Raw genomic sequence first — 13,149 nt, forward strand, 5'->3', positions numbered from 1 at the left:
TTCATGTTTCATCTTTCATTGCAATCCGTTCATCCTTGTTCTCCCATACTTTAAAAGTGCTTCTTTACATCGTTTGTACAAGTAGTTTGCTTAGTTTAATGTTATGGCCTCTTAATTTTTCTATCTTTACATCTTTTGAAAAAGTAATCGGTGCTGAGTTCATCAAACAGGCCAATGCATGAAAGGCTGTTGTAACTGTGTGGATATATAGTGTATAGCAGATGAAGGGCTATTCAAGAAGATATTGTGTACCCATCCCTTGCTTTATGTGGGACCACCTTATGTGATTTCACGATTCTGTTCGAAACCTACTTTTACCCATCTCTTTATGCAGTCATGATTTGCTACTAAGTAGGTATGCTCTGTTGAAAGTATGCCAAAACTTCAGTTTGTTTATAGGTTAACTATATGCAATTTCTCTTTGTGTTAGGTTTTTAAAGGACATAACCCTTGCATAAAGTGAGGGATGGGTTTAGTACAATAGAAAGTACTGAGAGATGCAGAATGCGAATGATGTAGATGGATGAATAAATGTGAAAGAATTGATTAAGGCTAGGAATATAGTATTTCAAATGAAGATGTTTAAGGAATGATTAGGGATTGGATGCAGTGGAAGCTTTTTTGTATGGAAGTGGTTTGAATGGAGTCTGGTCTCAACTGACTAATCAACATATTGTTATTTATAGAGAGAAAAAGTAAGGAGTACTTCTATGAGTGTAGAAGTCCATGATTTATTTCATCACATTGGACAGATTGAGATTCTGTTTGATTAATGTTGTAGATGTTGTATGTGTACCTGATGCACCCCACTAATTAGGAATGAACTGTTGATAATAGATATAGTAGCAAGTAAATAAATCTGTGAAATCAAGATTAAGTGGTAGATGAAAATTTGTGTAGCCTCAAAATACATGCCATTAAGATGAATTTGAGTGCAGGAAGGTGAGATGATATTGGTTGAGAGGGGAGCATTAGTTTGTGGGAGAGGGTGACCTGTGCTTACCCAGCCTGCCATAACTTCACTTACCCACTCAACTTTGTGAGTACTTATCATACATAAGTGAAGCCCACTTTACATTCCTGGTGATTGATGTCAGAGTATGAAATGTGCATGAGTGAAATGCATTCTGAGTCTGAACAAATTATGAAAAAAGATGCATCATAATGATATAGATATACACGTATTGCTATTGCACTTTATATTTTGCCAAATATGAGTTCAGTATTGAGTGTGGGTGCTCTTTATGAAAGAAGTTTGTTGAAATTAATGGTAATAGCTGGTTTCAAAATGGTGCTTTTGATCAGAGTGATACACTTTATGAGAAAGTATCCAAAAATAGCCCCACACAAATTTTACTATTTTGATTTGGATCTTAGATAATTTGACCCACTCTTCCCCCACATAATATGATTTAGTGAAGTTTAATGTGATGAGATTGTCCATTACAACATAATGATAGATTTTGCTAAATTGAGCACTTGCACTAGCAAATTCATATTAGTACTATGATAAGTAACACTGACTAAAGTATTAGAATTTGCAAATTTTACTATTGCAGTAGGTCTTAGTATAAATCCTTTAATTATTTTGTTTCCCTTATATCAGAGATTGTTCGAGAAGGAAGCAAATCACATGCTATCTACATTGTGAGTGTAATGCGTAGAGATGCATCTGGGCAAGAAGAACTTTGGCATGTGTTCAGACGATACTCTGAGTTTTATGACTTTCATCTTTCTATTACTTCAAAGGTAAGTTTACAACAACATCAACATATTACTTAGTGTCTAGAAACCTGAAATGAGTTATGCCCCATAGTAAGCATAATTAAACTTAATTGAAGTTTTAGAATGCTGAGTTTTTACCTTGATTATGGAAAGAGGTTTTGATTTGATGTGATTAATGAATTTGAAATTGGGTAAGCTCAATTAAACCCAATTGTATTGACTGATATGGCTAATCTCTGTGGAAAACATTGTTAATATTTATTTATTTATTTATTATACTTAATCACTGTTTCCCACGTCATGAGGTAGTGCCAGGAAACAGATGAAGAATGGCCCATACACATATATAGGGATAGGGGAGGAAGAATACTTCCCACATATTCCCTGCGTGTCGTAGAAGGCGACTAAAAGGGAAGGGAGTGGGGGGCTGGAAATCCTCCCCTCTCATTTTTTTTTTTAATTTTCCAAAAGAAGGAACAGAGAAGGGGGCCAGGTGAGGATATTCCCTCAAAGGCCCAGTCCTCTGTTCTTAATGCTACCTCGCTAATGTGGGAAATGGCGAATAGTATGAAAGAAAAAGAAAGATATATATTATATACATAAATGCCCATACATGCACATCTGCATACATATATGTATACATATCAACATATACACATATGCATACTTATACACATACACAAGCATATACATATACACACATGTACATATTCATGCTTGTTTGCCTTCATCCATTCCTGGTGCTACCCTGCCCCACAGGAAACTGAATTGCTACCCCCAGCTTCAGCCAGGTAGTGCCAGGAAAACAAACAAAAAAGGCCACATTCATTCACACTCAGTCTATAGCTCTCATGTGTGATGCACTGAAAGCACAGCTCCCTCTCCACATCCAGGCCTCACAGACCTTTCCATGATTTACCCCAGACGTTTCACACGCCCTGTTTCAGTCCATTGACAGAACATCGACCCCGGTATACCACATCATTCCAATTCACTCTATTCCTTGCATGCCTCTCACCATCCTGTTTGTTTAGGCCCCAATCGCTCAAATTTTTTTTTCACTCCATCCTTCCGCCTCTAATTTGGTCTCCTGCTTCTCCTTGTTCCCTCCACCTCTGACACATATATCCTCTTTGTCAGTCTTTCCTCACTCATTCTCTCCATATGTCCACACCATTTCAACACACTCTCTTCTGCTCTCTCAACCACACTTTTTATTTCCACACATCTCTCTCACCCTTTCATTACTTACGAGATCAAACCACCTCATACCACATACTCTCCTCAAGCATGTAATTTCCAACACATCCACACTCCGTGCATCCCTCTCTATAGCCCATGTCTCGCAGTCATATGACATTATTGGGACTACTATTCCTTAAAACATACTCATTTTTGCCCTCTGAGATAATGTTCTCTCCTTCCACACATTCTTCATTGCTCCCAGAACTTTGTCCCCTTCCCCACCCTGTGACTCACTTCCTCTTCCATGGTTCCATTCACTGCTAAGTCCACTCCCAGATATCTTAAACACTTCACTTCCTCCTATGTTTCTCTGTTCAATTTTTCAACCCAATTAACCTGTCTCTCAACCTTACTGAACCTAATAGCCTTGCTCTTATTCACATTTACTCTCAACTCTCTCCTTTCACACACTTTTCCAAACTCAGTCACCACCCTTTGCAGTTTCTCACTTGAATCAGCCCCTAGAGCTGTATCACCAGCGAACAACAACTAACTCATTTCCCAGGCCCTCTCACCCCCGACAGACTGCATACTTGCCCCTTTCTCCAAAACCCTTGCATTTACCTCCCTAACAACCATATACATAAACAAATTAAACAACCATGGGGACATCACGCACTCTAGCCGCAGACCAACATTTACTAGGAACCAATCACTCTCCTCTCTTCCTACTTATACACATACCTTACATCCTTGGTAAAAGCTTTTCACTACTTCTAGCACCTTACCTCCCACACCACATACTCTTAAGACCTTCCACAAAGCATCTCTATCAACCCTTTCATATGCCCTCCCCAGATCCATAAATGCTACATACAAATCCATTTGTTTTTCTAAGTATTTCTCACACACATTCTTCAAAGCAAACACCTGATCTACACATCCTCTACCACTTCTGAAACCACACTTCTCTTTCCCATGACTTAAAATCCTACAAGAAGTATAGTTTGATCAAAGATTGTGGTAACTAAGGGTTACATTGTAGGTAAAGTAAACCTGGCTCTAGGTCATTCTTGTAATAGATGAGCCAAAGAGTATTTTACTAGTTGGTGTGACAACTAGATGTGCTGTCCAAGATATAGAATTAATACAGTACAACTTTCTGTGCAGAAAAATGATCTGCTCATTTTAACCTTTTACTGATGATTCAGAAGCTGAATAAAGTAGTTGGCTTTTCCATAGTTGATGAAAAAGAATGTCATAAAACAAAAGTACCTCGAGAATCTTCCATATTTCTTGCTGAACTATATGGTATTCAAGCCACAGTTAGATTAAATGAGCATTTGAAAATCTACTCCAGTTCCTAAAGTGCACTTCAAGCTTTTCAGTACATTCTCTATTTCAAAAAGTTGAAGATTGGATTGTAAGAATCCACTTGTTGACAGGATTGACCCATGGTCACACCTGCGATAGAATTATTACTGCAAAACATGTACTAATGGAATGCAAAATTGTAGGAATCTCAGAGTCGAAAATGGATTATATAATAACATGGGAAGGAGACATTTGGACAGTTATGTTAATGTAAATAGACTGATGAAATTTTTATAGAAACCAACTTATATAGGTTTGTATTAATGATTCTAACTTTTTAGGTATATTTTAAAAGGAGCCAAAATATGTAATGTTTTGTTAATGATTTTTAAGTTTTTAGATATATTTTTATGTTAGAATATGCTGAATAACCAGTAGGTTCTATCGTTTTATGAATTTCACAAAAGCAGTAAGTCACCTGGTTGTCCCCTTATCTCTTCATTGTGTCTCCCAATTCCCTTTGTTTCTTATATCTCAGAAATTGCCTCTGGCCTGTCCATAGTCTCTTCTCTGTGTGTCTTTTTGTGTCATTACCTGTTTGTACAGTAAAGAGAGGGAGCTGTACACTTGTAAAGCCCTAGTATGGGTAATTACTTTTTTGTACAGGAAATGGAGGGACTTTTGTAAAGCCCATTTCTTTAATTTTCTTTCCTGTCATACAGTTTTCTTACACTTTTTATGATATATGCATTCACAGTATCCTCATTTAGCATTAGTCATCCACAACACTGATGTTCCTGGATTCAGCTTGTAAGTGGTTATACTATTAGCAAGAAGTCACTTTTGTCGAGTTTATATTGTTGTCAGTTGGTCAAAAAGGAGTACACTTTTGTCAAGGATCAGAAAGGAGTACATACTTGTGCATAGAATGCAATCTCAAAACTTCAGGATCTCCATAGAAGGGGTTCTGGGGTTGCATGATAGTTGTAATTTGCAGTGATATTGCTGTAGTGTGTCTTTACATCTTTTCTAACTTGTTTCTTACTTAGCATCTTACAGTGTTCTCTGATTTTCTTTCGGTGATTTCAAAGATATGGTTACTGTTTACATTGTGGCTCAGAAACTTGAAGGTTATAATTACAACTGCCCATTTTGTCATGTCTTTCAGAATCAGAAAAGAAATGGCTGCAAACCATTTTCTTTAACTCAACTTTCTCATTTCATGTGCTGTGTCAACTGTCTGAACTATGTTTCTCTAAATGGGGCAACCATGCTAGTGAATTGTACTGTAATTTGGGTCAGATTAATGCTGTAGATATTTTTCTGACTATTTTCTTAAATATTTACTTCAGTGAAATTTATTTACCAACTTATAATTTGTTATCTGAACTCTTTTTATATGGTGTTCTGGTAATACCCTGGGTACTAAGTCAGTCACACATTTATTCTTGTGGTTTGTGATTTGCAAGATGGGAGTCATTATTAATCATTTTTTGTTATGTCTCATCTTCCTTGTCTTTCATTTGATCAGGTTGAACTTCAGCGACCATGTACTCATCCATTGTTGGAACCTTAATCTCTGAATTGGTTGTTGCAGTCTTGATAATTTTTTATTTCTCCATGACTTTAGTATCAGTCAACAATATGAGCTACTTGAAAAGTTGGCTCATGGGGAATGGTGCCCTGATGATAAAGGCAGTTATAAGAATGAAAGTTAAGAAGAGATAGCATAATCTGTATGTTGTTCTTTCTGGTGAGGGATATATAGTTATTTCAGATCTTATATATGAGATGAGCTTTAATGAAATTTGGACATTTAATGCTCCATGACTAACATCAGTTTTGCCAGGAATGCTGAAAAGGTACAGTGCTCAAAAAGACTGGCAATGATTTTAACTGGGATGAGATAATTTGTCAATGTAGAATGACACAGATACCAGTTATTATCTTGAGAATGCTAATGACTGAGTTCTGTAAAATCTGCTCTAAGAATGCTGATGACTGAGTTTTTAGCATCTTTTCTGCACAGAGGCCACACATTGAGCAGTAGTCATACTTGCTTATTATGATAGAAAGAAGAAAACCATCAGTAGGAAACAGACAGTTTCATGACTTTTTTCAAAGTTAATTTATTCATGGATGATTGAGGCTTCCTGTTTTATGCTGGATCATTGCAAAAGATTTTGCAGTAACTTTGTAAATGTTTTTCATTTTTTAGGAGTACAAAGTAATGTTTCATTCATGCAATCATTCTGTAGAAATGTTTCTTTAATTTCAGTTCATGGACTTGTCATCATTATCATTTCCAAGCAAGAGAATGTTAAATAACTTGGCTGCATGGTTTCTGGAAAAACGAAAATCTGAACTAAATGACTGGCTGCAGACAATAATGGCTCCAGCCAGCCTCCAGTCTCATCCAGGATTACAGGAAGCCATCCAACGTTTCCTGGATCAAACTTCTTATCTTTCTTCACAGCCTCAAAATCTTGCCAAAAAGGTATGATGTGTCATTGGTATTTTGTTGGTTCCATATTATGTGTGCGTTGATGTGGAATATATTAGTTATTTCATAAAGCAGTGTATTGTTGTATAAAGTACATTGTATTGTTGCATTGGTGAATGTGGAGGATTTTTGTGTTGATAGGTAGATTACTGAATACAATAAGAGATTAAAGACAGTTTAGTAAGAGCAGTAGAGGTGGATTAACCTCTGCAATGTGGGAGGATTTGAAAAAAGAGAGAGCATAAAGAAATAAGGATGTGAGAAAGATATGTAGTGTGAATTAATCTTTAGAAAGTATGATAATGAAAGTCTGTTTAGAATGTTATCACCACAAAGGCCATATGAAACATCAGTTTAATAGCTTTATCACATTAATAAAGATATGATATAAACCTTAAAAAAGATGGTGTAACTGTTAGCATTGCATGTGTCCCTACCCTTCTAAGGTTTGGACCTATGGCATGAGATTGGCTGCTGCTCCCCACAGTTTTGGCCAATTGAGGATTGGCTGTTATGATGCTTTCTTTTCTTGAACAAGCTGTGGAAATTTCTTCCTTCTGTCTTTCCCCCTTCATACATGTTCTTCCATTAAGAGTCATGTCTACAAACCCTTGCAGAACCTTGATTAATTTCTTTCTTTTCCTTTAACTTTTTATTTCTTTTTTTCTATATGTGATGGCTTTGTTTTGCCCATGCCATATCAGTTGTGATAAGAAAAGAAGTAAGAGAAAACTATCAGACTTTAGCTTTCCAAGGGCTTATCTGCAACCTTCCTGTGGAAGGCCAACATAGTGTCCCCATCAACAATATGTCCACTTACCTTGGCCACCACACCTCCTCTTTTACTTTTCCAAGAGGAGCATAGAAGGGGGCCAAGTGAAAATTTTTTTTCTCTAAGGCTCAGCCATCTGTTCTTGACACTGCCTCGCTCATATAGGAAGTGGCAAATATGTATGAAAAAAAATGAAATATATATATTTCCCATGTATCATAGAAGGCGACTAAAGGGGGCAGGAGCGGGGGGCTGGAAACCCCTCCTTCTTGTATTTAAATTTCTAAAAGGGGAAACAAGGAGTCATGCGGGGAGTGCTCATCCTCCTCGAAGGCTAAGATTGGGGTGTTTATATGTGTGTGGATGTAACCAGTATGAGAAAATAGGAGAGATAGGTAGTATGTTTGAGGGAAGTAACCTGGATGTTTTGGCTCTGAGTAAAGCGAAACTCAAGGGTAAAGGGGAAGAGTGGTTTGGGAATGTCTTACGAGTAAAGTCAGGGGTTTAGTGAGAGGACAAGAATAAAGGAAGGAGTAGCACTCCTCCTAAAGCAGTTGTGGGAATATATGATAGAGTATAAGAAAGTAAACTCTAGATTGATATGGGTAAAACTGAAAGTGGATGGAGAGAGATGGGTGATGATTGGTGCCTATGCACCTGGTCATGAGAAGAAAGATCATGAGAGACGAGCGTTTTGGGAGCAGCTGAGTGAGTGTGTTAGCAGCTTTGATGCACGAGAAGGTTACAGTGATGGGTGATTTGAATGCAAAGGTGAGTAATGTGGCAGTTGAGGATATAATTGGTGTACATAGGGTGTTTAGTGTCATAAATGGTAATGGTGAAGAGCTTGTGGATTTGAGTTCTGAAAAAGGACTGGTGATTGGGAATACCTGATTTAAAATGAGAGATGTACATAAGTATACATATGTGAGTTGGAGAGATGGCCAGAGGGCATTATTATATTATGTGTTAATTGATAGGCATGTAAAAGAGAGACTTTTGGATGTTAATGTGCTGAGAGGGGCAGCTGGAGGGATGTCTGATTACTATATTGTGGAGGCGAAGGTGAAGATTTGTAGAGGTTTTCAGAAAAGAAGAGAGAATGCTGGGGAGAAGAGAATGGTGAGAGTAAGTGAGCTTGGAAAGGAGACATGTGTGAGGAAGTATCAGGAGAGATTGAGTGCAGAATAGCAAAAGATGAGAGCAAATAGCATAAAGGGAGTTGGGGAGGAATGGGATGTATTTAGGGAAGCCGTGATGGTTTGCGCAAAAGATGCGTGTGGCATGAGAAAGGTGGGAAGTGGGCAGCGTAGAAAGGGTAATGAATAGTGGGATGAAGAAGTAAGATTGTTAGTGAAAGAGAAGAGAGAGGCATTTGGACGATTTTTGCAGGGCAAGTGACTGGGAGATGTAAGCGGCATGAAGTCAAGAAAAAAGTGCAAGAGGTGAAAAAGAGGGCAAATGAGAGTTGGGGTGAGAGAGTATCATTAAATTTTAGGGAGAATAAAAAGATGTTTTGGAAGGAGGTATATAAAATGCATAAGACAAGAGAACAAATGGGAACATCGGTGAAGGGGGTGAACGGGGAGGTAATAACAAGTAGTGATGAAGTGAGGAAATGGAGTGAATATTTTGAAGGTCTGTTGAATGTGTTAGATGATAGAGTGGCAGATATAGGGTGTTATGGTCTGGGTGGCATGTGAAGTGAGAGGGTCAGGAAGAATGGTTTGGTGAACAGAGAAGAGGTAGTGAAAGCTTTGCGGAAGATGAAAGCCAGCAAAGTGACGGGTTTGGATGGTATTGCTGTGGAATTTATGAAAAAGGGGGTGACTGTGTTGTTGATTGGTTGGTAAGGATATTCATTGTATGTATGGATCATGATGAAGTTCTTGAGGATTAGCAGAATGCATGCATAGTGCCATTGTACAAAGGGAAAAGGGATAAAGGTAAGTGTTCAAATTACAGAGGCATAAGTTTGTTGAGTATTCCTGGGAAATTATATGGGATGGTATTGCTTGAGAAGGTGAAGGCATGTACAGAGCATCAGATTAGGGAAAGAGCAGTGTGGTTTCAGAAGTGGTAGAGGATGTGTGGATCAGGTGTTTGCTTTGAAGAATATATGTGAGAAATACTTAGAGAAACAGATGGATTTGTATGTAGCATTTATGGATCTGGAGAAGGCATATGATAGGGTGGATAGAGATGCTTTGTGGAAGGTTGTAAGAGTATATGGTGTGGGAGGTAAGTTGCTAAAAGCAGTGAAAAGTTTTTACAAAGGATGTAAGGCATGTGTACGGGTAGGAAGAGAGGAAAGTGATTGGTTTCCAGTGAATGTTGGTTTGCAGCTGGGGTGCTGATGTCACCATGGTTGTTTAATTTGTTTATGGATGGGGTAGTTAGGGAGGTGAATGCAAGGGTTTTGAAGAGAGGGGCAAGTATGCAGACTGTTGTAGATGAGAGGACTTGGGAAGTGAGTCAGTTGTTGTTTGCTGATGATACAGCTCTGGCGGCTGATTCGTGTGAGAAACTGCAGAAGCTGGTGACTAAGTTTGGGAAAGTGTGTGAAAGAAGAAAGCTGAGAGTAAATATGAATAAGAGCAGAGATATTAGGTTCAGTTGGGTTGAGGGACAAGTTAATTGGGAGGTGAGTTTGAATGGATAAAAACTGGAGGAAGTGAAGTGTTTTAGATATCTGGGAGTGGACTTAGCGGTGAATGGAACCAGGGAAGCGGAATTCAATCATAAGGTGGGGTTGGGGGTGAAGGGAGAGCAAAGTTATTAGGTTCAGTTGGGTTGAGGGACTAGTTAATTGGGAGGTGAGTTTGAATGGAGAAAAACTGGGGGAAGTGAAGTGTTTTAGATATATGGGAGTGGACTTAGCAGCGAATGGAACCATGGAAGCGGAAGTGAATCATAGGGTGGGGGAAGGGGTGAAGGTTCTGGGAGTGATGGAGAATGTGTGGAAGAAGAGAATGTTATCTCGGAGAGCAAAAATGGGTATGTTTGAAGGAATAGTAGTTCCAACAATATTTATGGTTGTGAAACATGGGCTATAGATAGGGTTGTGCGGGAAGGATGGATGTGTTGGAAATTACATGTTTGAGGAGAGTATGTGGTATGATGTGGTTTGTTGAGTAAGTTATGAAAGGATAAGAGCAATATGTGGAAATGAAAAGAGTGTGGTTGAGAGAGCAGAAGAGGGTGTGTTGAAATGGTTTGGATATATGGAGAGAATGAGTGAGGAAAGATTGACAAAGAGGATATATGTGTCAGAGGTGGAGGGAAGAAGGAAAAGCAGGAGACCAAATTGGAGGTGGAAGGATGAAGTGAAATGATTTTGAGCGATCAGGACCTAAACATACAGGATCGTGAGAGGCGTGCAAGGAATAGAGTGAATTGGAATGATGTTGTTTACTGGGGTCGACATGCTGTCAGTGTACTGAACCAAGGCACATGAAATGTTTGGGGCAAACCATAGAAAGATCTGTCGGCCTTGAACGTAGATAGGGAGCTGTGGTTTCGGTACATTACACATGACAGCTAGAGACTGATTGTGAACAAATGTGGCCATTTTGGCACTATGCAGTGTTAGCAGAGGCTCTTACCTATTGTTCCAAATGACTACTTCTATCTAATCTATAATCAACAAACTTATAACTTTATTATTTGAACACTTTCCTCCTATCTCCCTTGCCTTTATACAGTGGCACTATATGTGCATTATGCCATTTCTCAGACACGTCACCATGATCCATACATGGTGAAAATCTTTACCAACCAATCAACAAAACAGTCAACCTCTTTCTTAGTAGATTCAACTGCAAACTGATTAATGAAAGCTAGTTAACCAAAATTATTTGACTTATTGCTGAAGGCGTCTCTTGAGCAGTTTTCTCAAGCTTTAGGAAGTGTAGCCACGCTGATGATTTAGATTTCCACATAATATGACTTTATATAAAAGTTTAGTTTTCCATGGAACAAGTGTTACTGATAGTTTTGCTTCTTAAAGTGGTTTTTGAAAGCTTATATTTATAATGATGTTTATTGTCCAAATGGATAAAGAATCCTTATTTCAAAACTTTGTCTTTCCTCTTGTACTGTTTTTCATTTTGCCAGGTGGAGGACAGTTTTGTTGCTCCACTTAAACTAGGTGTGCACAGCATGAGCAAGGCTGTGCGATCAATGCCTGACACTGTACTTAACACAGTAGACGGCATGGTTGATGGCATTTATAGACGTTTTGTGAAGCCAACTCACCCAAGACTTACTGCCAACGCCGATTATGCACACAGAGGATCATTTGATCTAGAGGTATGTGTGATATTTGATAAGTAAGTGACTTAAAGGTTTCGTGATTTATTTGTTAGTATATATATATATATATATATATATATATATATATATATATTTTTTTTTTTATACTTTGTCGCTGTCTCCCGCGTTTGCAAGGTAGCGCAAGGAAACAGACGAAAGAAATGGCCCAACCCCCCCCCATACACATGTATATACATACGTCCACACACGCAAATATACATACCTACACAGCTTTCCATGGTTTACCCCAGACGCTTCACATGCCTTGATTCAATCCACTGACAGCACATCAACCCCGGTATACCACATCGCTCCAATTCACTCTATTCCTTGCCCTCCTTTCACCCTCCTGCATGTTCAGGCCCCGATCACACAAAATCTTTTTCACTCCATCTTTCCACCTCCAATTTGGTCTCCCTCTTCTCCTTGCTCCCTCCACCTCCGACACATATATCCTCTTGGTCAATCTTTCCTCATTCATCCTCTCCATGTGCCCAAACCACTTCAAAACACCCTCTTCTGCTCTCTCAACCACGCTCTTTTTATTTCCACACATCTCTCTTACCCTTACGTTACTCACTCGATCAAAGCACCTCACACCACACATTGTCCTCAAACATCTCATTTCCAGCACATCCATCCTCCTGCGCACAACTCTATCCATAGCCCACGCCTCACAACCATACAACATTGTTGGAACCACTATTCCTTCAAACATACCCATTTTTGCTTTCCGAGATAATGTTCTCGACTTCCACACATTCTTCAAGGCCCCCAGAATTTTCGCCCCCTCCCCCACCCTATGATCCACTTCCGCTTCCATGGTTCCATCCGCTGCCAGATCCACTCCCAGATATCTAAAACACTTCACTTCCTCCAGTTTTTCTCCATTCAAACTCACCTCCCAATTGACTTGACCCTCAACCCTACTGTACCTAATAACCTTACTCTTATTCACATTTACTCTTAACTTTCTTCTTCCACACACTTTACCAAACTCAGTCACCAGCTTCTGCAGTTTCTCACATGAATCAGCCACCAGCGCTGTATCATCAGCGAACAACAACTGACTCACTTCCCAAGCTCTCTCATCCCCAACAGACTTCATACTTGCCCCTCTTTCCAAAACTCTTGCATTTACCTCCCTAACAACCCCATCCATAAACAAATTAAACAACCATGGAGACATCACACACCCCTGATGCAAACCTACATTCACTGAGAACCAATCACTTTCCTCTCTTCCTACACGTACACATGCCTTACATCCTCGATAAAAACTTTTCACTGCTTCTAACAACTTTCCTCCCACACCATATATTCTTAATACCTTCCA

The 13,149-nt window shown here is 38.9% G+C and overlaps 1 protein-coding gene across 3 annotated transcripts in view; it reads left to right on the forward strand.

Moving 5' to 3' along the window:
* LOC139756264 (sorting nexin-13-like) overlaps window positions 1-13,149 on the forward strand; it is a 90,365-nt gene that overhangs the window by 37,473 nt on the left and 39,743 nt on the right. For all 3 annotated transcript variants that reach the window (XR_011714305.1, XM_071675482.1, XM_071675483.1), the window contains exons 11-13: window positions 1,607-1,749; window positions 6,503-6,721; window positions 11,616-11,810. Coding sequence is in view for 2 of the 3 variants with exons in the window: in XM_071675482.1 (XP_071531583.1) it covers window positions 1,607-1,749; window positions 6,503-6,721; window positions 11,616-11,810 (557 nt within the window). In the remaining variant the exon portion in view is untranslated. The remainder of the gene's footprint in view (window positions 1-1,606; window positions 1,750-6,502; window positions 6,722-11,615; window positions 11,811-13,149) is intronic.

The sequence above is a fragment of the Panulirus ornatus genome, chromosome 21 (genome assembly GCF_036320965.1).
Source record: "Panulirus ornatus isolate Po-2019 chromosome 21, ASM3632096v1, whole genome shotgun sequence".
In the NCBI taxonomy this organism is placed as follows: domain Eukaryota; kingdom Metazoa; phylum Arthropoda; class Malacostraca; order Decapoda; family Palinuridae; genus Panulirus; species Panulirus ornatus.